Source organism: Moschus berezovskii, chromosome 4 (genome assembly GCF_049115385.1).
Source record: "Moschus berezovskii isolate FMDL1 chromosome 4, NW_MosBer_1.0, whole genome shotgun sequence".
NCBI lineage: Eukaryota > Metazoa > Chordata > Mammalia > Artiodactyla > Moschidae > Moschus > Moschus berezovskii.
Window position 1 is genome coordinate 71,102,564 of NC_142463.1, and position 26,087 is coordinate 71,128,650.

Sequence of the window (26,087 nt, forward strand, 5' to 3'; positions counted from 1 at the left end):
CAAGGAAGAATTTTAATATGTACTGTTCCAGAATTAGAGCTTTCCATGTTGCTCAGTGGTAAAGAATCTGCCTACCAATGCAGGAGATGCCAGAGAGTGAGGTTCAGTTCCTGAGAAAAGAAGATCCCCAGGAGAAGGGCACGTCAACCCACTGGAGTATTCTTTTCTGGAGAATTCCCACAGACAGAGATGCCTGGCAGGTTACAGTCCATGAGATCGCAAAGAGTTGGACACAATTGAGTGACTAAGCACAGCAGAGCACAGCACATGGTACATTCATTCTATTGTTATGGCTAAAGCATCTGAGAAAACTATTATTACATAGGCAAACAGTCCAGACTATGATTCTATGCAAAGCAATATCAGAAGATTAAAAAAAAAAATTTAAGTTGTATCTTGCTCTCCCACACAGCATATGATCCCAAAAGATGTTTGTAATCCTCCCTACCACATGCTACATGTAGTCTTTGTTTAAAAAAATCCTAGCAATATGGATGCCTTATTGAAAGATTTGCCACACTAAACTTTTTTGAAAAAACGGTATATCATTTTTTAAATGATTTATTTCCAACATCTGAAAAATGACATATATCCTTTAAAGTGGAAGATCATCTCATTATTTTTACACTCAACTGCAAGATTAAAAAAATACTAAGAAAACAATTATTTCCATTAAAGTAAGCATTCATTTATTATTTACGCTGAAAAGAAATGATTACATATGAATATAAAACATTTAATCTTAGAAACTCCAATACTTTGGCCACCTCATGCAACGAGCTGACTCACTGGAAAAGACTCTGATGCTGGGAAAGATTGAGGGCATGAGGAGAAGGGGACGACAGAGGATGAGATGGTTGGATGGCATCACCGACTCAATGGACATGGGTTTGAGTAAACTCTGGGAGTTGGTGATGGACAGGGAGGCCGGCGTGCTGCGGTTCATGGGGTTGCAAAGGGTCGGACACGACTGAGCGACTGAACTGAACTGAATATAGACCATTTTGGATTTTTAGGAAATTTAAATAAATTTACCAATAATTACATGGATTTTAAAATTAAATGGCTTTTTCTTGAAATGTCACCAAAATACAGTTTAAGTGTTTATTATGCAGGAAGAGATGTTAGATATTAACTTCCATATTCATAAAGAAAAACAAATCAACTAGGTAAAATCACGTGTTGAGCAATTTTAAATGCTGCTCAAAAAACACATTTTCTAAAATAAATTATCTAAAAGATTTCACAACTTGCACTAACAGTTTTTAGTTTATTAATGTTTATTCTATGTTTACTCTAAGTATAATTAGTTTTTATTCCTCACACAAAATCCTTGGTTATTAAAATTATCACATAATTATTTCATATTTTCTTCTAGAATTATAGGAAGAGGAAGGAAGATCAAAAGAAATCTTGCCTAGCCTCCTGTTTAGTACCTCCTGGTACAACGGTCCCAACGATCTGAAAGGCAGTCACTTCACCAGTCAACAACATTAACTGTTACAATCCTTATTGTATACACTGATCCTCGCCAATAAACTGATGGACAAAGATTACTGACTCGGAACACCTGAATGATAAGCAGTCGTATGTAGGATAAAAAGTTTTTAAATATTAATAGATCAAGCAAGACTCAGACAATAGATCTCTCAGTAAAAATCATTCAACATAAACATATCTGTGCCTCATCACACTCAAAAGGGACAAAATATTATTGGATCATTTCTACCTCTAGGGGCTTCCTAAGAAAACTGATGTGTAACATTGTATAACAAATACTTCAAGGGATTCAGTTCAGTTCAGTCGCTCAGTCGTGTCCGACTCTGCAACCCCATGAATCACAGCATGCCAGGCCTCCCTGTCCATCACCAACTCCCAGAGCTCACTCAAACTCATGTCCATCAAGTCGGTGATGCCATCCAGCCATCTCATTCTCTGTCGTCCCCGTCTCCTCCCACCCCCAATCCCTCCCAGCATCAGACTCTTTTCCAGTGAGTCAACTCGTCGCATGAGGTGGCCAAAGTATTGCAGTTTCAGCTTTAGCATCAGTCCTTCCAATGAACACCCAGGATTGATCTCCTTTAGAATGGACTGGTTGGATCTCCTTGCAGTCCAAGAGACTCTCAAGAGTCTTCTCCAGCACCATAAAGTTCAAAAGCATCAATTCTTCGGCGATCAGTTTTCTTCACAGTCCAACTCTCACGTCATAACCTCAGATATGCAGATGACTTCAAGGGAGAGTTTAATCTAAATGCTTGGTTTTATCTTATGCTTAGTTTAATGTTTATCATTTAAAATTACTAAATGGAAGTAAATTTTATTTAGTAAATACTACGTAACAATGTATGGATGTGAGAGTTGGACTGTGAAGAAGGCTGATCGCCGAAGAACTGATGCTTTTGAACTGTGGGGTTGGAGAAGACTCTTGAGAGTCCCTTGGACTGCAAGGAGATCTAACCAGTCTATTCTGAAGGAGATCAATCCTGGGTGTTCATTGGAAGGACTGATGCTAAAACTGAAACTGCAATACTTTGGCCACCTCATGCAACGAGTTGACTCACTGGAAAAGACTCTGATGCTGGGAAAGGTTGGGGGTGGGAGGAGAAGGGGACGACTGAGAATGAGATGGCTGGATGGCATCACCAACCGATGGACATGAGTTTGAGTGAACTCCGAGAGTTGGTGATGGACAGGGAGGCCTGGTGTGCTGTGATTCATGGGGTCACGGAGAGTCGGACACGACTGAGCAACTGAACTGAAGTAACAACACAGATCATTGTATACAGCACAAGAAAATATAGCCATTACTTTGTGATAACTTTAAATGTAGTAAATATGTTGTATACCTGAAACTAATATTGTAAATCAACTACATATTTCAATTAAAAATTATAATAAAATAACATCATTTTTGAAAACCAATAATATCAGGTTCAAAGAGCCAGCATGAAATGTAACCAGTGATCTGTTAAAGACAATTACTCAAGAATTGTGTACTACACAAACACTTTTTAAGGAGTATCAACACTGGGCTGGAAGAAGCACACGCTGGAATCAAGATTGCTGGGAGAAATATCAATAACCTCAGATATGCAGATGACACCATTCTTATGGCAGAAAGTGAAGAGGAACTAAAAAGCCTCTTGATGAAAGTGAAAGAGGAGAGTGAAAAGGTTGGCTTGAAGTTCAACATTCAGAAAACAAAGATCATGGCATCTGGTCCCATCACTTCATGGGAAATAGATGGAAAAACAGTGGATACAGTGTCAGACTTTATTGTTGGGGGCTCCAAAATCACTGCAGATGCTGACTGCAGCCATGAAATTAAAAGATGCTTACTCCTTGGAAGGAAAGTTATGACCAACCTAGATAGTATATTAAAAAGCAGAGACATTACTTTGCCAACCAAGGTCTGTCTAGTCAAGGCTATGGTTTTTCCTGTGGTCATGTATGGATGTGAGAGTTGGACTGTGAAGAAAGCTGATCGCCGAAGAATTGATGCTTTTGAACTGTGGTGCTAGAGAAGACTCTTGAGAGTCCCTTGGACTGCAAGGAGATCCAACCAGTCCATTCTCAAGGAGATCAATCCTGGGTGTTCACTGGAAGGACTGATGCTAAAGCTGAAACTGCAATACTTTGGCCACCTCATGCGACGAGTTGACTCACTGGAAAAGACTCTGATGCTGGGAAAGGTTGGGGGCGGGAGGAGAAGGGGACGACAGAGAATGAGATGGCTGGATGGCATCACCGACTCTATGGACATGAGTTTGAATGAACTCCGGGAGTTGGTGGTGGACAGGGAAGCCTGGTGTGCTGTGATTCATAGGGTTGCAGAGAGTCGGACACGACTGAGTGACTGAACTGAATACTCAGAATCTATTAAAAATTATACTAAAAACTGCCACTCAGAAGTTTAATATATATCATTGTACCAACTTCATTAAAATCATTAAAAATGATATGAAACATCAAAACAAATAAAAGCACATGATTCTGGAATGATACAAAAGTATTCAAAGTAAGTAAGAGAGAGAGATTGAAGGGGAAAAAAAGAAAAAATTCTCTTTCACAGAGAAACGTTAGCTAACAGAGTAGGAAAAAATGAGAAAATATGGAAACCACCATCTTGGAAACCCAATCAGAGGATGCTAAAACCATTAGGTAATAGGTGAATAGAGGATAAGATATTTATTTGGTACAAAAGTATTTCCCAGTATATTAATTATTGCAAAAAAGAAACCATACCTTTACAAGGGAGAGGGTGTGTGGTAACCAAACTCAGCATGGCAAACAAACTCAGCATCACTAAACAGTGGGAACTTACATTATGGGATTCCTGATTTAAAGCAAAGTTCACAATATCAACTATAATCTAAATGTTAAAAATATTTAACTGAATCTAATAGTTTACAGACAATATGACACCACGAAGAAGGAATCAGACAAATCCAGGGTATAAGACAAGATAAATTAGATATATATGTAAAAAGTCAATGTTATCCCTACCTGGGCTATTTAGTCTTTAGTCAGTCTAGACAGTTTTATCAACTTCATTGATGATTTAAAAGAACCAGCATTTGGTTTCACAGATTTTCTCTATTTTTGTTTTATACTGTTTTCAATTTCATTCATTTCTACTCTCTTTATTCTTGTTCCTTCTGCTTGCTTTAGGTTCAATTTTCTTGGACAAATCTAGTTTCTTAAGGTAGAAGAATAGATTGTTGGTTTGAGACTTATTTCCTTACCTAATATAAGCATTCGATGCTATAAATTTTTCACTAGCCAATGCTTTGGGTAGTCATTTTTAAGTTACTGAGAGGTGATTTTTAAAGCTTAATGATGTTGAGGATCTTTTCAAATGTTTGTTGCTTTTTGTATATTTCTTTGGAAAGAGGTCTATTCAAGTCTTCTGCCTACTTAAAAAAATGTCTTATTGAAATACAATTGACATATAACATTATATTAACTATAGGTGTACAAAATCATGATTCGGTATTTGTATAAATTGTGAAAGGATCACCACAATGTCTAACATTTAACACCATATGCAGTTACAATTTTTTTGCACTTTCAAAACCTATTCTCAGCAACTTTCAAATATGCAATACAGTATTGTCAACTATAATCACCACGCTGTATATTACATTCCCATGACTTATTTATAACTGGAAATTTCTACCTTTTGATTCCCTTAACCACATTTCACTCATCCTCCCATCTCTTGAAACCACCAATCTGTTGTCTCTATCTATGAGCTTGGTGGATTTTTCGTTTTGGGGTTCACATGTAAGTGAGTCATGTGATATGTGCCTTCACTATCTGACATTTCACTTAGCATAATGCCTTCAGTGTCCATCCGTGTTGTTGCAAATAGCAAGATTTCATTGTTTTCATGGCTGAATAATATTCTAGCATGCAGGGGTGTATTGTGCGTGTTTATGTGTATCATTTTCTTTATCCATTCATCCATTGGTGGACACGTAGGATGTTTCCATGTCTTGGTTGATGCTGTATAATCCTCTGTTCATTTTAAAACTGAGTAGTCTTTTTGTTCAGAGTTCTCTATATATTCTAGATGCTAAACAATTAAATATGTGATTTGCAAATATTCACTACCATTTTGTTGGCTGTCTTTTAATTTTCTGGACAATGTTCTTTGATGCTCAAAGGGTTTACTTTTGAAGTTCAGTTTACCTGTTTTTTGGTTGCTATTGTTGCTCATCCTTTTGGTGCCAAAGAATTCATATCTAAGAATCCACTGCCATATCTGAGCTCATGAAGATTTATCGTTATATGTTTTAAAAGCACAAAGATGGCTGATATACATTTTGAGTAATATGGTGTATGATAGGAGGCAAAGTTTATTTTTTTGCATGGGGATATCCTGTTTTCCAAGAACCGTTTGTTGAAGAACCTATTCTTCCTTATCAATTGGTCTTGGTACCCTTTTTTGAAAATCAATTGGCCATAGATGTATGGGCTTATTTCTGAACTCTCAATTTCTACTTCAGTGATCTATATGACACGACTGAGCGACTGAACTGAACTGAAAGTTCATTTAAAAAATTAAAGAGAAAGACTTAACAGGGTTTCAGTTCAGTTCAGTCGCTCAGTCGTAACCGACTCTTTGCGACCCCATCAATCACAGCACGCCAGGCCTCCCTGGCCATCACCAGCTCCCGGAGTTCACTCAAACTCATGTCCATTGAGTCGGTGATGCCATCCAGCCATCTCATTCTCTGTCGTCCCCTTCTCCTCCCACCCCCAATCCCTCCCAGCATCAGAGTCTTTTCCAGTGAGTCAACTCGTCTCATGAGGTGGCCAAAGTACTGCAGTTTCAGCTTTAGCATCAGTCCTTCCAATGAACACCCAGGATCAATCTCCTTTAGAATGGACTGGTTGGATCTCCTTGCAGTCCAAGGGACTCTCAAGAGTCTTCTCCAGCACCACAGTTCAAAAGCATCAATTCTTCGGAAGTCAGCTTTCTTCACAGTCCAACTCTCACATCCATACATGACCACTGGAAAAACCATAGCCTTGACTAGACGGACCTTTGTTGGCAAAGTAATGTCTCTGCTTTTTAATATGCTATCTAGGTTGGTCATAACTTTCCTTCCAAGGAAGCCTTATATAATCACTTTAGAAAAGAAACCCAATCCTTGAGTATCCAAAGTCACAAAGCTAGCAAAACAGTATTAGAATTCAGTTCCCTATATGAAATACAAAGCTATTTATATTATATAAAATGACACTACTGGAAGTAGAGGGTGGTGGTGGTGGTTGATTATATTGGTAATTCAATGTCTCCTGCTGGAATAAACTTGAAAACCTTAGAGAATTTTGAAGACTTCATGATGTTATATTGGAAGGCTGTAATCAAGACATTTAGCAATGTTAGTTGGTCAGTTTTAAGGAGTGGTATTCTCAGTACTTTGCAAAGAAATTACTCCATTTGTCAAAATTCCAATAAGATTTTGTATCTTTGGATCTTAAACACGTTCTTCCTCTGAAGTAATATCAAAAGAGACTAACTACTTTTCCATAAGCTCACCTCTCAAATACTTAAAAATGACTATGCCTATGATGATGGCAACCCACTCCAGTACCCTTGCCTGGAAAATCCCATGGATGGAGAAGCCTTGTAGGCTACAGTCCATGGGATCGCTAAGAGTGTACACAACTGAGCGATTTCACTTTCACTTTCATGATGATCTTTAAAACCTTCTTTAGTGGAATCTAAAAATATCCAGTGATTCCACATCTTCCTAAACTTACCATAATACAGTCTGTAAACATTTCATATGAGTTTTGGTATTCAAACTAGATGAACAACACAAATTTTCTACAAGCTACTTAGAATTGGATTACTATACTTCTAGAAGACTATACTTGGGATTAGGGATGTGGGGAGTCTCATTATATTACAGGTAATTCCTGATTTTCAATCAATTTCAAGGTTTTGTTACATAAAGCACCACTAAGATATATCTTTAAGATTTAAAACTATAGATTTATTTCTATGAGATAATCTTTTACTTAGTTTCTTTTTCTGAACAGACTGTTTAAATATTTTGAAATCTTGACTCAGCATTAGCATATTATTTACATTCCTAAAATATTTCATATGTAAACCTTAAATATACCTTGTATATGAAGATTTAAATAATATATATTTGAAGCACAGGTTTAGGAGACAAAGACCTCTGATATCTCTTCAACATGAACAGCCGTTTTGACGCAGTCACTTGTAAAACCACTTGTTTACTATTTTCGTCTATATTTTTCTACTTTGTCAAGAATGATATATGAGAGAGACTACCAGTAACTTGTAAGAATTTTTGTTTATTACAGAAATAGTTTGTTATGACCCAATTACCAATAACTTCTAAGAATTTGTTAGTTTGTTATGACTTATACAGAGTAAATTAGCTTTCAGTTAATAAAAGTTATTTTTCTATTTATTCACAAACCAGATGCTTCATAAATTTTTAATGAAGCATTATCAAGGTCACTGATCTTTTGAGATATCCAGCCATTATTACTTAGTTGCAGTTGCCAACCTCAAAGCCTTTAGTATCTCTTATTTTATAAGATCCTTTTTAAAAAGTAATATTTCTGTGATCATCCTGGAAGTAATGATTACCCAGGGATATACACTTTACTTCGAAATAGAAATTTTAACCAAGGCTCTGATATTTTCACCTATTTTTGTACATTGCTGTTTTATACACTGCTTTACAGTTTATTTCAGTTTAAGAGAATGCTTACTTAGATGGTAACAAAATTGAAGTAGAGATTTGCTTTCTACTTGCTGTATCATAGGTCCTCAGTATCGGTCTATCTGTCCCTGAATTAGAGTACAGGGATTCTGTTACACTTAACTATTTTCAAAAGCTTCAGTTCATTCTGGCTGTTTTCGTCTGCCCACTTAGCTCTTTCATTATAAACCAGTATTTTTTTATCTTTAATACACATCTATCCACAGGTCTTATTATTTGAAAAAATATGTAAAAAACTAATAATTCATGATTCTAATGTATTTGACTGTAGCTTATACCAAATATAAACATAGTATTTATCTTTCCCCATGACAAAATCAGATTACACTGATAACTCAGTTCAGCTTAACTCTCAGCGTGACCTCTCAATTCTGTTTTTCCTGTTTTAATGCTTTGAAATTGCCAACATCCAATCATCATGGAGAAAGCAAGAGAGTTCCAGAAAAACATCTATTTCTGCTTCACTGACTATGCCAAAGCCTCTGACTGTGTGGATCACAATGAACTGTGGAAAATTCTGAAAGAGATGGGAATACCAGACCACCTGACCTACCTCTTGAGAAACCTGTATGCAGGTCAGGAAGCAACAGTTAGAACTGGACATGGAACAACAGACTGGTTCCAAATAGGAAAAGGAGTACGTCAAGGTTGTATATTGTCACCGTGCTTATTTAACTTATATGCAGAGTACATCATGAGAAACGCTGGGCTGGAAGAAGCACAAGCTGGAATCAAGACAGCCGGGAGAAATATTAATAACCTCAGATATGCAGATGACACCACCCTTATGGCAGAAAGTGAAAAGGAACTCAAAAGCCTCTTGATGAAAGTGAAAGAGGAGAGTGAAAAGGTTGGCTTGAAGCTCAACATTCAGAAAACTAAGATCATGGCATCTGGTCCCATCACTTCATGGGAAATAGATGGGGAAACAGTGGAAACAGTATCAGACTTAATTTTTCGGGCTCCAAAATCACTGTGGATGCTGATTGCAGCCAGGAAATTAAAAGACGCTTACTCCTTGGAAGGAAAGTTATGACCAACCTAGATAGCATATTAAAAAGCAGAGACATTACTTTGCCAACAAAGGACCGTCTAGTCAAGGCTATGGTTTTTCCAGTGGTCATGTATGAATGTGAGAGTTGGACTGTGAAGAAAGCTGACTTCCGAAGAATTGATGCTTTCGAACTGTGGTGCTAGAGAAGACTCTTGAGAGTCCCTTGGACTGCAAAAAGATCCAACCAGTCCATTCTAAAGGAGATTGATCCTGGGTGTTCAATGGAAGGACTGATGCTAAAGCTGAAACTGCAGTACTTTGGCCACCTCATGCGAAGAGTTGACTCACTGGAAAAGGCTCTGATGCTGGGAGGGATTGGGGGCGGGAGGAGAAGGGGACGACAGAGAATGAGATGGCTGGATGGCATCACCGACTCAATGGACATGAGTTTGAGTGAACTCCGGGAGTTGATGATGGACAGGGAGGCCTGGCGTGCTGTGATTCATGGGGTCGCAAACAGTCGGTCGTGACTGAACTGAACTGATGCTTTGATATTACTGATATTTCATGCAAAGGCAAAATAAAACATCTGAGTTCTCACATTTTAGTACAGTTAGGTTTCCACAGTCACAGGTTCTGCACCTGCAGATTCAACCAACCATGGGTTGAAAATATTCAGGAAAAAAAACTCCAGAAAGCAAAATTTAAATTTGTCATATGAAGGCAACTATTTACATAGCATTTATTGGGTTGACCAAAGAGCTCGTTCAGGTTTGTAAGATGGTACGGACAAATCTGAATGAACTTCTGGCCAACGTAATAGATTGTACTAGGTATTATAAGTAACTTAGAGATGATTTAAAGTATATGAGAGGATGCATGCAGATTAAATGCAAATACGATGCTGTTTAGAAAAGGGACTTGAGCACACAATAATTTGGTATCCTCAGTTGTCCTGGAACCAGTCTTCCACAGATAATAAGCAATGAATGTATTCTTTGACTACTTTTTTATTCAGTTTTTGGTAACTATATTCAATTAACATAATAAGAAAAATTGTATGTTATGTTTTTTTCATTACCAATCTCTTCTTTTTGCTTTTAGTTTTCTCATTTTCATGCTGATAAGATAATAGCATTTCTTAATTTTTCTGAATAAAAATAACATCCAACTTTGAAGTCATTCTCTTTGCTTTACCTATAGAGTTGTAGGTTTAACACTTTTTCTTCCTATTCCTGTTACAATCCAACTCTTACTTGAAAACAGAAAGCTGAACTAAGAAATAATATATTCTCAAAGATTAACAGCTGGCTTTTCTTTTTAACTCTCATATAGTTGGGTTTTTTTAACTTCCAAATTTTTGATTAAGATCACACTGGCCAGAATTTGCCAATGGAAATTACTATCTAAGTTACAAAAGATACCTGAGGCTAGTTCTATGATCACTAGCAGTTTACAGTACTCTAAGTTAGTTAACATAATATTTTTTAAATCCTTTTTTTTTTTATTTTGACAATTTCTCTCTTCTGGAAAAAACTTAAGCATACAACTGAACCCATAATTTAATGTCCTGATGTATGAGGACTACAATATTTCTAAGACATAAATCACCACATTATCAAAGATCTAAATAAGATATTTACATATTTTCTATACGCTAGGTAGTATCTTATGTACACAATTAACAAACACTGGCAAAAGATTTACAAATTAATCTTTTAATTTGTAAAATGAAAAAATACTTTTTATTAAAACATATCTAAAACCTAAAAAGCAGGTCTGACAAACACCACTTATTTGCTGTGACTTAAAACATATAATGTAAGGAAACAATACCCATTTCTAACAAAACTGTGTAAACAGGAAAAAAAAAATGTTAGAACGAGGAGTCTTTAGGCCACAATAAGACCCCTAAGTATTATAAAACTTAAAATTAAGAATTCAATTAGAGTAGAAAACAAAATTGTTAAAAAACTAGAGCACAGAAGTTGTGCTTAAAAAAAAAGTTTAAAGGAAGGGGATGAGGAAGGTGAGAAAAAACACTACCAGACTCCTTACCCATTGCTGTTGGTGCTGGAGCTTCCTGATGGTATTTTCAGCTTGCTCCAGTTTAGCACTGGCCTCATCACTCTGCTGTTTGATGGTGGCCAGCTCCCGTTTTATGAGGTAGTTTTCCTCAGCCTCCTGGGCTCTTGTCACTTGTCCCTTAGGACATAATTTTTTTGTGTGTAAAGCAATTTAGGATAGATTCAAGAAAGACTGCCTTTGTGAGGTTTAGTTACTTACTTTGACATGTTAAAAAAAAAAATCACCTCAGAAAACAGAACAATCTAAGTCATCATTAGCCAGAAGCTTATTATTGCTCCAGCAAATTTTGGGAGACTCAATGAAAAATTCATCTGATAATCTTAAGAACAATTCCTCTTTCAGTCAATAAAAATTCAATTCATGCAATATTACTGTACATGCAGGACTAATGTTTTCAATGAAAAGTGGTTAATTTTGCAGAATCCACTGATTGTCATTTTGGAATAAATACTTTAAAATAAGGTTAGCTCTAAAACGTGCAAAAGATGGGTTTATTTTAATAAAAGTAACACATTGCTATCAAAAATTAAGTTTACACCCATAGATACCACCCCAAAAATTATTTCCAGAAAAATGCATGTAAAATTGCATGCATTAAAATATGAATTTCTAGGTTTAGGACTTCCCTTAGATATTAGAGAAAATGCTTTAAAAAAAAAAACCAAAAACTATACCTGTATCAATCTATCTGCCAAGGAAGCACTTTCCTACAAAAGGAAAAATTCAGATAGGAATATAAGAGACAGAAATAAAACAAAGGTGATAAAATCAGGATAAGAAGAAACAAAACATACCCAAATTCCACCTACTTTTCATTGCAATTAAAATGGACATTTAGATTTTAAAATGGTTTTTTATTGTATGTATTTCTATTCTTAAAAATATATATATCAAAATAAAGATAAATGGGAGAAGATCATGTACTTCTAGAAGAAACCAAACACAAATTCCAAGAGGGTTTTTTTCATAATTTGGAACAAACCAATATCTTCTTTTTAAAGCATACTTTTAAAGTATTTTTAGCATTATCCATATTGTCAAATCATTTATATGAAAGGGAGAAGGAATTTGAGTCAGCAATTCCACTTATAAAGTGTGACAGCAATTTGTGCAACAGCGAGTTCCAAAGAAACAAAGCAAGGAAAATATGACAAATGATATTAATGAGCTCAACTGTAATAAACTCTAGCAATAACAGAGTAACTAAACATTGTGGTTATGGACTTTAATTGGTATCTAAGTATTTACAGGATTCTAAGTGCTAAAGAACACACCCAGGCCAAATAATCCAGCAAAAATGTATTTAATTTTCTAGAAGCAAAATCCAAACTTAACACTTTCCAACAGCACCTTTATTAATCTCAAGGTTCGAGGAAATAAAAATACTTTCTCTGTAAAAATGTCTTATTCCAAAGATAAAAGACCACCTAGAAAGAGGTATAGTTTACTATAAACTGAACATTTAGTTTCATATATATATATAATTAAAATGAGCAGTTACCAAAAAAGCAGAATTATCTTCAAAGCAACTCTAATAAGATGAAGGCATTATATCCTTAATATAATGTACCTGCAATTATTATACAACAAAAATACATATGTAATAAAATTCTGTCCTTGTGCTATGCTATTTAACATGAAACCATCAATACTTCCAAACAAAAGAAAAATGCAAATAATCTGTATCTTCATTCATTTTGTTCCTAAATATTGACCAATCAATTTTCAGGGAAGATTTTAAGATATTTGGCAATATCGTGAGGAGTATTTTTTAAACAACTAATTCTTATCTTTGGTTAAAAGAAAAAAAAAACACACCAAGGGTTTGTGAATTGGGACATCTTAAATAAAACAAGTGTCATAGACTATGCTTTTATTACTCAGTATATTCTTATAGTACCAGGAAGACTACAAAAGACATATCAAAAGTGTATAAGAAAAATAACACAAAATTGCAACATCTACCCAGTTATTTTATATGAAATAGAGAGGAACGGGTAACAAGTGTTATCAAAATAATTCTAAGAACCAAAAGTTTAGGCACAATTCCTGAACTGAAAAATCAACTTCATGATGAGTTTTTATGTAAGGAATTAGTCATTTTGACTAAACTTAAAGCAAACCTAGGTCTTAAAGAAATCACTGCCGCATTTAATATATGTCTGGACAGTCAGGAAAACATTTGAAAGTCATCTTTAAAACACTACACGGAATGGATTCTCAATTAGGTTATCCCTGAAGAACATACTTTTTAGAGATTATATAACGAAAACAAGTAATATTAATATGTTATTCTATTAACAACCTTAGTTTGAAACTTTGACCTGAGAGTTCAAGGACTAGTAATGATCAATTTTTACTGACAAGTTATTTAGTTAAGTAGTAAGCTACGCAAGCTAAGCAGTCAGTACCACAATTTTGGAGACGTGCTAGCTTTTTGAGCCTTTATTTAAAATAGAAAAGTTATTGTGAATCAATAGACGTTTACAGAGGTAGCAATTTACTTACTTTTTCTAATGTTTCAATGCGCTGTTTTAAAAGTCTATTTTCTGTTCGTAACCTCTGCAGAAAAAAACAAACGTTTGTTTGCAAACATTCCTGAGAAGGAAAAATGACACCTAAATCATAGTCCATAAAATGTACCACCTCTAATAAACAGGAAAAGAATCTAAGAAATGCCTACTTATCATCTGTGAAATTCTTAAAGGCTCAGAATAAGAAATGCATGGAAAAGGAAATGACCATATTTATCATTCTGCCTGTGTCTGAATTTTAAATATAAGCTAGAGTACATACAGAAATAATCTCTTTCTTTTCTGTACTTAGCAAAAGGACTCATAATCAGTATTCACTTCTTTTTCTTTTGGCCTCTCCTTGCAGATTACAGGATCTTAGTTCCTCGACCAGGGACTGAACCCACATCCTCAGCACTGAAAGCACAGAGTCCTAACCACTGGACTGCTGGAGAATTCCCAATATTTTCTTATATGTCTTAACATCCCCATTAGATAGAAAAGATTCTAACTCATTTATCTCTTACAAAGACAACATAAATAATAGTCAATTGTCTATTATCAAATAAATAAGAAACCTGAAAAATGTATAGTAACAGGATAAACATCAACTTCTCAGTTTAAAACTAGATCAGCCTCCATTTATAATGTGCTGTACATGCAAAGTTGCAAATTTCCACTCTGAAAATATAATGATTTGTTTTAATCAAATGAATTATTCATCATCAGTTGCTTCAAACTTAATTATCAGCATTTTCCTATAGTTAAAAGTAAAACCTGATTTAAAAAAAAACTCTGCACCTAATTATTCAATGCCCAACTCTCAAAACTCTGTCAAATTACTACTATTAAGTATTAAATCTAACACCCTATAAATTAGTGCAGTCACTATGAAAAACAATATGGAGGTTCTCAAACAGTTAAAAATTGAATTGCCATTTGATCCTGCAATCCCACTCCTGGGCATATATATCAAGCATGTGTGCTTAGTTGCTGAGTCATATCCAATTCTGTGTGACTCCATGGTCTGTAGCCTGCCACACTCCTTTGTCCATGGAATTTTCCAGGCAAGAATACTGGAGTGGGTTATCATTTGCTACTCCAGAGGATCTTCCCAACCCAGGGATCAAACCCACATCTCTTGCATCTCCTGCACTGGCAGGTGGATTCTTTACCACTACACCACCCGGGAATTCCCATATATATCAAGACAAAACTGTAATTCAAAAAGATATATGCACCACTATGTTCACAGCAGCAGTATTTACCATAGTCAAGACATGGAAACAAACTAGATGTTCATTAATAGATGAATGTATAAAGAAGATGTGATACACATACACAATGGAATATTACTCAGTAGCCACAGAAAAGAATGACAAAATGCCATTTGCAACAAGGATGGTCATACTATGTGAAGTAAGTCAGAATGAGAAAGACAAATACCACATAATATCACTTATAAGTGGAATCTAAAATAATGAAATATCCATGAAAATATCCATGAAACAGAAACAGACACACAGACAGAGAACAGACTTGTGGTTGCTAAGGGGGAAGACTGGGGATGGGGAAGGGATGGACTGGGAGTTTGCGACTAGCAGATGCAAATAATTATATATAGGATGGATAAACAACAAGGTCCTACTGTATAGCAGAGAGGATTATAGTTAATATCCTGTGACAACATAATGGAAAATAATATGAAAAAATATATATATGTGTGTAACTGAATCACTTTGCTATTTCAAACTCCCTCTTACCTTTCTGTACCAGTTTGCTCTAGAGCACAATCCAACTTTCTTTCAACCCTACTTTTCTCTAAATCTCTGCTAAAATTGTCTTCCTCAGAAATTTTTCTATGATTCAATCTATTATTTGTCAGTAAGGACTAAAATGGCACACCACTCCAGTATTCTTGACTGGGAAACCCCAAGGGCAGGCTATAGTCCATGGGGCCACAAAGAGTAGGATAAGACTGAGTGACTGAGCACATAACATATAAAATCTCGTAACAAAGAAAATAAGACTATAAATTATTGTTCTCTTATTAGGTAGAGCATAAATTGGAATATATCTTAGAGTTATTACAAAGATAGTTTGCAAATTAAGTTTTCTTGCTCTATTCACTAGAATATATTTAGGTGATATGAATAGATATTACCTTATATGTGATCTCAGACAACAAAATAGTTTGAGGAGAATAAAACACTTCTTGGCTATTCACACTACATATAGTATAATGGTCTACATAAACAAACAACGATTAAATGCTGCTAAAATCTGAAAAGCTAAAGAAAGAAACATGATTCTCAGTATCTTCTCAACATATTTCTTGAGAAAAATAAGTAGCATTTTGTTTATTCTAAAAGACTTAGGAAGTAAAGTTCAACCAGACAATTGAGAGAATAAAGTTAATATTACACTCGAAATGATGATAAAATAATAAGATTTAAAACTAAAAACACTCACTTGGATTTCCCTTTCCATACCATTTAAATTTTCTGAAGTTTTGCTATAAATAAATCCTAAATTCATTTTCCCCTACACAAATATGTTCCCCGATACCACCTACACAAATATCTTAATATCACTTTTATCATCAATAAATCATAAATTCCTCATTTGTGTGATATTCACTTCCTGAGGAGATGGAAAATATATAATAGTCTTTATGAGGTATTAAAGACTGTTTCAAGGTTACCCTGACAGTATTTTAGCAATTACAGCTTTTAAAGGTTTTCCTGGTGACATAGTGGTAAAGAATCTGACTGCTAAAGCAGAAGACATGGGTTCAATCCCTGGGTCGGGAAGATCCCGTGCAGAAGGAAATGGCAATCCACTTCTGTATTCTTGCCTGGAGAATCCCATGGACAGAGGAGTCTGCTGGGCTACAATCCATGGGGTCGCAAAAGAGTCAAACACAATTTAACCACTAAATAACAACAACAATGGAAATACAAGATACCACAAAACTTTATATACAAAGTTGGTAACTATAAGCATTATTTTTTAATGATGAAAACAACCTAAATATCACAAAATAGTAGAATATTAGTTTCAACCAATTCACTCTATTCTTTCCAGCTTACTCATTTTATGAAATCACCCAAGTTCAATAGTATCATTTTAGTTGGGATAATCCATTGATCCTACCAAGTTCTCACTGTCTCTTATTCCCTAATATCCTTTCTTCCCAAAGTTCAATTTCCAATCACTGCAGACTCGCCCCTGTTTTTATTTCCCCTATCCCTTCTCTCCTTTAGTAGTCAGTACACTTGCCTGGGAAACCACCACTCTGGATCAACACACTAACAATTTTGATGATGCTGTGAAAGTGCTGCACTCAATAGGCCAGCAAATTTGGAAAACTCAGCAGTGACCACAGGACTGGAAAAGGTCAGTTTTCATTCCAATCCCTAAGAAAGGCAATGCCAAAAAATGCTCAAACTACCACACAATTGCACTCATCTCACACACTAGTAAAGTAATGCTCAAAATTCTCCACGCCAGGCTTCAACAGTACGTGAACTGTGAAATTCCAGATGTTCAAGCTAGTTTTAGAAAAGGCAGAGGAACCAGAGATCAAACTGCCAACATCTGCTGGATCCCTGAAAAAGCAAGAGACTTCCAGAAAAACATCTGCTTTATTGACTATCCACTGCGTAGATCACAACAAACTGTGGAAAATTCTTCAAGAGATTGGAATACCAGACCACCTGACCAGCCTCCTGAGAAACCTATATGCAGGTCAAGAAGCAACAGTTAGAACTGGAGATGAAACAACAGACTCGTTCCAAACTGGGAAAGCAGTACGTCAAGGCTATGTTTTGTCACCCTGCTTATTTAACTTATAAGCAGAGTACATCACGCAAAATGCTGGGCTGGATGAAGCACAAGCTGGAATCGAGACTGCTGGGAGAAATATCAAAATCCTCAGATATGGAGATGACACCACTCGAGTGGTAGAAAGTGTTCAGTTCAGTTCAGTCGCTCAGTCGTGTCTGACTCTTTGCGACCCCATGAATCACAGCACGCCAGGCCTCCCAGTCCATCACCAACTCCCAGAGTTCACTCAAACTCATGTCCATCGAGTCGGTGATGCCATCCAACCATCTCATCCTCTGTCGTCCCCTTCTCCTCCTGCCCCCAGTCCCTCCCAGCATCAGAGTCTTTTCCAGTGAGTCAACTCTTCGCATGAGGGGGCCAAAGTATTGGAGTTTCAACTTTAGCATCAGTCCTTCCAATGAACACCCAGGATTGATCTCCTCTAGAATGGACTGGTTGGATCTCCTTGCAGTCCAAGGGACTCTCAAGAGTCTTCTCCAACACCACAGTTCAAAAGCATCAATTCTTCGGCGATCAGCTTTCTTCACAGTCCAACTCTCACATTCATACATGACCACGGGAAAAACCATAGCCTTGACTAGACGGTCCTTTGTTGGCAAAGTAATGTCTCTGCTTTTTAATATGCTATCTAGGTTTGTCATAACGTTCCTTCCAAGGAGTAAGCATCTTTTAATTTCATGGCTGCAATCAGCATCTGCAAGTAGAAAGTGTAGAGGAACTAAAAAGCCTCTTGATGGGGATGAAAGTGGAGAGTGAAAAAGCTGGCTGAAAACTCAGAGGTCAGAAAACTGAGATCATGGTATCTGGTCCCATGGTCCCATCACTTCATGGCAAACAGATGAGGAAACAGTGGTAACAGTGACAGACTTTATTTTTGGGCTCCAAAATCACTGAAGATGGTGACTGCAGCCATGAACTTAAAAGACGCTTGCTCCTTGGAAGAAAAACTATCATCAACCTAGACAGCATATTAAAAAGCAGAGATATTACTTTGCCAACAAAGGTCCATCTAGTCAAGGCTATGGTTTTTGCAATAGTCATGTACAGATGTGAGAGCTGGACTATAAAGAAAGCTGAGTGCCGAAGAATTGATGCTTTTGAACTGTGTTGTTGGAGAAGACTCTTGAGAGCCCCTTGGACTGCAAGGAGATCCAACCAGTCAATCCTAAAAGAAATCAATCCTGAGTATTCATTGGAAGGCCTTATGCTGAAACTCCAATACTTTGGCCACCTGATGCAAAGAACTGACTCTTTGAAAAGACCCTGATGCTAGGAAAGATTGAAGGCAGGAGGAGAAGGGGACGACAGAGGATGACATGGTTGGAAGGCATCACAGACTCAATGGACATGAGTTTGAGTAGGCTCCACAAGTTGGTGATGGACAGGGAAGCCTGGTGTGCTGCAGTCCATGGGGTCACAAAGAGTCAGACATGATTGAGCGACTGAACTGAACTGATCTACATAGCAGACCAGGGTGAGTCTTCCACCTCTGCGCTAAACGTCATAATCCTGCTCATTCCAGCAATTGTCCTGACAATCATACATCATGAGTGTTTCCTATATGATTATTCCATCTTAACAAAAAAAGAAGGAAAAACAAATTTAAAAGCTTTTCAAAATCACTACCCTAAGCATACTGTTCCACTTCTTTCTTATAGCAAAAGCCCTGAAAAATACCTATACTCTCTAACTCCAATTTTTTCTAGTTCATTCTAGTCAAGCTTTAGTTTCCAACACTTTTACTAATCTATTTCCATGTTGATAAACTCAATTATTATTTTGTCATCCTCATCGCACAAAATCTTTAGCATTTGACACAGTAAATGACTCTCCATGAAACACTTTTTTTTGTCTCTCTACTTCTAGGTGTTACATTTCCCTGCTGTTATGCTTTGCTGATTAGTTCTTGGTCTTCCTAGCTTTTAAATGTTGACACGTTCTCTGGCTTAATTCTTCAACTCTTCTATTTTATCTACATCCACTCCCCAGTTAATCTCATCCATTTTCATGGCTTTTAATACTAATATGATCGTGTCAATAACTGTCAGATTTGTATTTCCAGCCTGTGCTCTCTTAATCCCAACTTCGCATATTTTGAGGAGCTACCTGAACAGCTCCTAGGCATCTCATACTTAATATAGCCAAAACTGGAGCTCTTGATATTCCTTCTGTATACCTTCCCATTGCAGGCACTGGGAACTGCATTTTCCTAATTGCTCAGGACAAAGTCCTAGATTCCTGTCCCTCTGACACCTCCACATCAGTTATACCAACCAATCATTAACACCTCAGTCCAAGCCACCACCTTCTCTTGCCTGCATTACTTCAACAGCTTTCTACTTATTTCCCTTGATTCTTTGACTACCCTCTGCAATATACTCTCAACACAGCAGCCAGAGGACCTACTGAAAACTTAAGTCATACCTTGTCCTTCTCTACTGAAAACTCCGACGGCTCACCAGAGGAAAAGCTAAAGTCTTCATATGTTCAGCAACTCCCTATATTATTTTTAACGTGCAACATCTTATGTCTTATTACTTCCTTCATTTTCATGCTGTCCCATCACTACTCCTTATCAGCACTCTCCTGACCAGACTCAGCTATCCTTATATATCTAGCTCCCTCACTTCCTTCTGGTCTTTCTTCAAAGGAAATCTGGTCAATTACTCTAAATTTTTAATCCAAACACCACCAGTTTATTTGCCCTTCCCTAAGATTTTGGCCAACTCATGCGACGAGTTGACTCACTGGAAACAAGACTCTGATGCTGGGGAGGATTGGGGGCGGGAGGAGAAGGGGATGACAGAGAATGAGATGGCTGGATGCCATCACCGACTTGATGGACATGAGTTTGAGTGAACTCCGGGAGTTGGTGATGGACAGGGAGGCCTGGCGTGCTGTGATTCACGGGGTCGCAAAGAGTCGGACATGACTGAGCGACTGAACTGAACTGAAGATTTTTCCCCTTTGTTTAACACTTATCACCATGTAAAATACTGTACATTTTACCTATCACATATTTTCCACACTAGAATATAAGCATCACGAGGGCAGGAATTGGTCTGTTTCATAAACACATCTCAAATGCCTAAAACAGTGTTCGGGCATGCAGTAGGCACTGTAGATATCTGTTAAATGAATGATTTCTTCAATAAATTATGCTCTTGTTTCCCCACTGGATTTTATTAAGTAGCTATTCATTTTGGAAACAGTGTCAGACTTTATTTCTGGGGGCTCCAAAAATCACTGCGGATGCTGATTGCAGCCATGAAATTAAAAGATGCTTACTCCTTGGAAGGAAAGTTATGACCAACCTAGATAGTATATTAAAAAGCAGAGACATTACTTTGCCAACAAAGGTCCGTCCAGTCAAGGCTATGGTTTTTCCCGTGGTCATGTATGGATGTGAGAGTTGGACTGTGAAGAAGGCTGATCGCCGAAGAATTGATGCTTTTGAACTGTGGTGCTGGAGAAGACTCTTGAGAGTCCCTTGGACTGCAAGGAGATCCAACCAGTCCATTCTAAAGGAGATCAGTCCTGGGTGTTCATTGGAAGGACTGATGCTAAAGCTGAAACTCCAATACTCTGGCCACCTCATGCGACGAGTTGACTCACTGGAAAAGACTCTGATGCTGGGAGGGACTGGGGGCAGGAGGAGAAGGGGACGACAGAGAATGAGGTGGCTGGATGGCATCACCGACTCGATGGACATGAGTTTGAGTGAACTCCGGGAGTTGGTGATGGACAGGGAGGCCTGGCGTGCTGTGATTCATGGGGTCGCAAAGAGTCAGACACGACTGAGCGACTGAACTGAACTGATTCATTTTTTAATGAAAAGCTTGTAAAGCCACAGAAAAATTGGCATACAAGTCCTTTTTAGATGTGTACACTTAAGAAAATGTGTGAATGTCACACTAACCCAAATCAGAGTTCTAACCCTTGACAATCTTCTATCAATACATCCTGTGTGCTTAGTCACTCAGTCATGTCCAACTCTTTGAGATCCCATGGACTGTAGCCCGCCAGGCTCCTCTGTTCACTGGTTTTTCCAGGCAAGAACACTGGAGAGGGTTGCCATCTCCTTCTCCAGGCAATCGTTCCAACGCAGGGATCGAACTCAGGTCTCCTGCATTGCATGCGGATTCTTTACCATCTAAGCCACCAGGGAAGCCCTCTATCAATATAACCACTAGAATATTATATGAGCTTCCTGAACCTAAGTTTCTTCACTGAAAGATGAACAACCGTTTCAGGAGGTTACCAAAGATTAAAAGGAGATAATGTATATAAATTATCCTTCATATATTAAATGTTGAATAAATGTGTGAATACTAGTACTTTATATTGATTGTTTAATATAATTCCTGAATAACTTAAATAAAACTTGTCATGTTTGTATCATTTATGTCAGGCAGTGAAAACAGATGCCTTATATATGTATAAAAATATATTATATATATATATATGCTCTAGTTTTCAGCATACCTGGAATATCTCATAATTTTTGAAGTAAAAAATATCCAAATATGACTAATAACCAGTCAGAATTTCTAACTCCTCTGCACAGGACTTAAACCTCTACGCCCAAAAGCACAAATTTAAACATAAATTCATCTTAAATAGAGCAGTGGATAAAGCCTCTTCTTTTTTAAAGATCTGTGGTTTACCCCCAAATAAGCTAGAATTTTAGTATTTCTTACCTCCTCTCCCTCAGGTAGAACATCAAGACATTGGAAGAAGATACTGACAAAGGTGTTTCTATTAACAAAAAATTTCACACGGTAAACTGTAACATTCACCATATGAAATCGTTATTAACAAAATCTTCCTATAACACTTTCAGAGAAAGAATGGAAAATATTTGACAGTCACCTTCTTGATCAAGAAGCTGACAGAATTCTTAGCATAAAAGTTATTGATCTGAAGGTCAAACCTTAAACACATGTCACAACATCAAAGAATGATCTTTTATTTCTATATCAAAATATCATCACAACTTCTTTATCCATTCCTCTGCTGATAGACATCAAAGTTGCTTCCATGTCCTGGCTATTGTAAATAGTGCTGCAATGAACACTGGGGTACATGTGTGTTTATGAATTATGGTTTTCTCAGAGTATATGCCTAGAAGTGGGATTGCTGGGTAATACGGTAGTTTCATTCCTAGTTTTTTAAGGAACCTCTATGCTGTCCATAGTGGCTATATCAATTTACATTCCTATCAGTGGTGCAAGAGGGTTTCCTTTACTTCACATGCTCTTCAGCATTTGCCGTTTGCAAATTTTTTGATGATGGCACTTCTGACCAGTGTGGGATGATACCTCATTGTAGTTTTTATTTGCATTTCTCTAATAATGAGCCATGTTGAGCATCTTTTCATGTATTTGTTGGCCATTTATATGTTTTCTTTGGAAAAATGTCTGTTTAGGTCTGCAGCTCATTTTTTGACTGGATTTTTTTGCTTTTCAAATACTGAGCTGCAATGAGCTGCTTGGGTATTTTGGAGATTAACATTTACAATAGCCAGGATATGGAAGCAACCTATGTGTCCACTGGCAGATGAATGGATAAAAAATTGTGGTACATATATACAGTGGAATATTACTCAGCCATAAAAAGGAACGAATTTGAGTCAGTTGAACTGAGGTGGATGAACCTAGAGCCTTCTATATAGAGTGAAGTGAGTCAAAAAGAGAAAAACTAACATCGTATATTAACACACATATATGGAATCTAGAAAAATGGTACTGATAAACCTATCTGTAGGGCAACATGGTTACACAGACATAGAGAACAGACTTGTGGACAGTGGGGGAAGGAGAGGGTGGGCCAAATTGAAAGAGTAGCACTGAAACATATACATTACTGTATGTAAAACAGACAGCTAGTGGGAAGCTGCTGTATAACACGAGGGAGCTCAACCAAGTGCTCTATAACAACTTAGAGAGATAGGATGGGATATGGGGAGGTTCACCAGGGAGGAAACATATGTATACTTATGAAGGATTCATGTTGCTGTATAGCAGAAATCAATACAACATTGTAAAACAATTATCCTCCAATTTTAAATAAACAAAAAAAATACAATATCTACAGACTGCAATAAAGTGGGAAAAAAATCACATAATTATGATCATACTATTTGTGAAAAGAACAATATAAGATTATCTCCCGAAGGCTTTTAAGAACTAAAGCAAGAAAGTACTAGTTTAACAGAATTAATTCCCTTGTAAAAGGGACCTTGTTGGGGGGGGGGGGAACGTGAATAAGGAAGTGGCATTACCCATTGATGAGAAAGGCTCCAAGAATACATGGCTAATTAACTGTAAATAAGGTGGTCTTCTGATTATGACTGAGAATAACTGCCAGATCCAACTTAAAAATCAGACATGTGCAAACAAAGTTTAAAAAGTACAGTTACACCAAAATTGTTTTGGCTTTGTCCTTCAAGGGGCAGGAGGAATGAGGAAAGGAAAGAAAATAGTACAAGAATAAAAAAGAACTAAGTGGAAACAGGATTTTATAAAAGGAACTATCTTTGAAATCAGCATACTTCATTAACCCAATGCATTCCACTAACTTTTTAAACGCTTTTTCCCCAGATTCTTCTCTATAAACAACTTTATAAGCCATCTGTTTTGCCTAAAACATATTTTATAGTATTTTGTGATATATGTCAACTATTACTTTACCCAAAAATAAAAATTTGAAAAAAACTGCAAATATAGGCTAAAGTCTGCTAGATCTTTTTGAAAAGGCCTTTTGATATTCCTACATATGTGACTTAATCTTAGAAAAAAAACTTCTTCAAGATTGTTCATAGAACTGAGGGTTTTTTGGTTTTTTTTTTGCAACAACAAAGCATGATGAAATGAACAGGATGGTTTCCCCATCCTCAGATTCTTGATTTGCAGTTCCGAATAACCCATGGTCTCGCCCCAGTCATCAGGATGACGTACTTTTTACTTTCAGTAGGTTGAAGTGGAAGGTATGATTTAATATTACTCTTACTCATGGAACCTAAAAGAAAAGCAAATAGTAGAGCAGCAGTTGGATGACAGACCTTTTTTTTTTAAAAAAAAAAAAGGAAAAAAAATCCACAGGGGTCTTTTCTTTCTCTCTTTCTCTCTGTCTCTCTGAAAAATTTAGAAGTATCTATTTCCAACAGATAGTGAGTAGGTGACAGAAATAGAAATAAAAGAGAGACAGAGTTGATGAGGGAAGAGATTGTGTTCCAGGAGGCTTTTGAGCAGGATTATGGTAAGAAAGAGTAGCAATTTAGCAGAACTCATTCCCTAGTTAAAAGGGCCTGAAGGATGTGAGTAATGAAGTTTTATTTTACAGCAAGGTTGAATTAATACATGGCTAGTGAACTGTAAATAAGATGTTCATCAAATGTCTTGCTAGGCCCAAGTAAAAAATCAGACACATTCAAACATACAGTCGTGTTTGTTTTTTTTTAAAGTAGAGTCATTCAATCAGAGAAGGCAATGGCAAGCCACTCCAGTACTCTTGCCTAGAAAATCCCATGGATGGAAGAGTCTGGTAGGCTGCAGTCCATGGGGTCGCTAAGGGTCAGACACGACTGAGCGACTTCGCTTTCACTTTTCACTTTCCACTTTCACACATTGGAGAAGGAAATGGCAACCCACTCCAGTGTTCTTGCCTGGAGAATCCCAGGGACAGGGGAGCCTGGTGGGCTTCCGTCTATGGGGTCACACAGAGTCGGACACGACTGAAGTGACTTAGCAGCAGCAGCAGCAGAGTCATTCAATAAATTTGTTTTATTCTTTTTCTTTTGCAGGAGTTAGGGAGAAAATAAAGGTAAGAAATTGGATCAGCCAGTCACTGAGTTCCTTCACTCACACTTCTATTCATTATCCCTATCTTGAAATATCAGCATAAGAGCCAATTTAATTTTCCTTAACACCCAGCTTACACAATGCTAAAGGAGCCTCAACAATTTCGAGTCTACAGTGATACAAACAATTTTAAGATACACATGTGAATTTACATGTCCTTCAGATTGAATACCTACCTGTTTCTCTGAACATTAAAATATAACCTTTGCTTAGAGATTGGAAGATTGAATTAGTCAAAGCTTTCTGCTTCTCTAAAGCAGCCAAAATTATTTCTAATGCAATAATCTCCTCTATTTGGTTACCCTTATACTATACTGCTTTTAGTCTCAGTATGTTATAGATTATCTTCTCTGTAACTTTTTAAAACATGCTTAAAAGGAATGATAATTATTTTTCCCCCAAAGAATTATTTTCTCCTGATGACCTGTCAATAAATCCAGAAAAAGGAAAAGTTGCTTTCTTCCATATTGGAATGAAAACCACTTCAGTCACATTATTTTTT

General features: G+C 36.8%; 1 protein-coding gene across 6 annotated transcripts in view; it reads right to left on the reverse strand.

Annotated features, from left to right (window-relative positions):
- The window catches only part of EVI5 (ecotropic viral integration site 5), a 245,418-nt gene that overhangs the window by 115,504 nt on the left and 103,827 nt on the right, over positions 1–26,087 (reverse strand). For 2 of the 6 annotated variants that reach the window (XM_055403204.2, XM_055403203.2), the window contains exons 11-13: positions 13,870–13,923; positions 12,036–12,068; positions 11,332–11,478 (exon numbers count right to left, since the gene is read on the reverse strand). The exons of 1 other annotated variant lie outside the window; for it this stretch is intronic. In XM_055403204.2, the coding sequence (XP_055259179.1) occupies positions 11,332–11,478; positions 12,036–12,068; positions 13,870–13,923 (234 nt within the window). The remainder of the gene's footprint in view (positions 1–11,331; positions 11,479–12,035; positions 12,069–13,869; positions 13,924–26,087) is intronic. 3 more of the 6 variants (XM_055403207.2, XM_055403205.2, XM_055403206.2) reach the window with 2 other exon arrangements.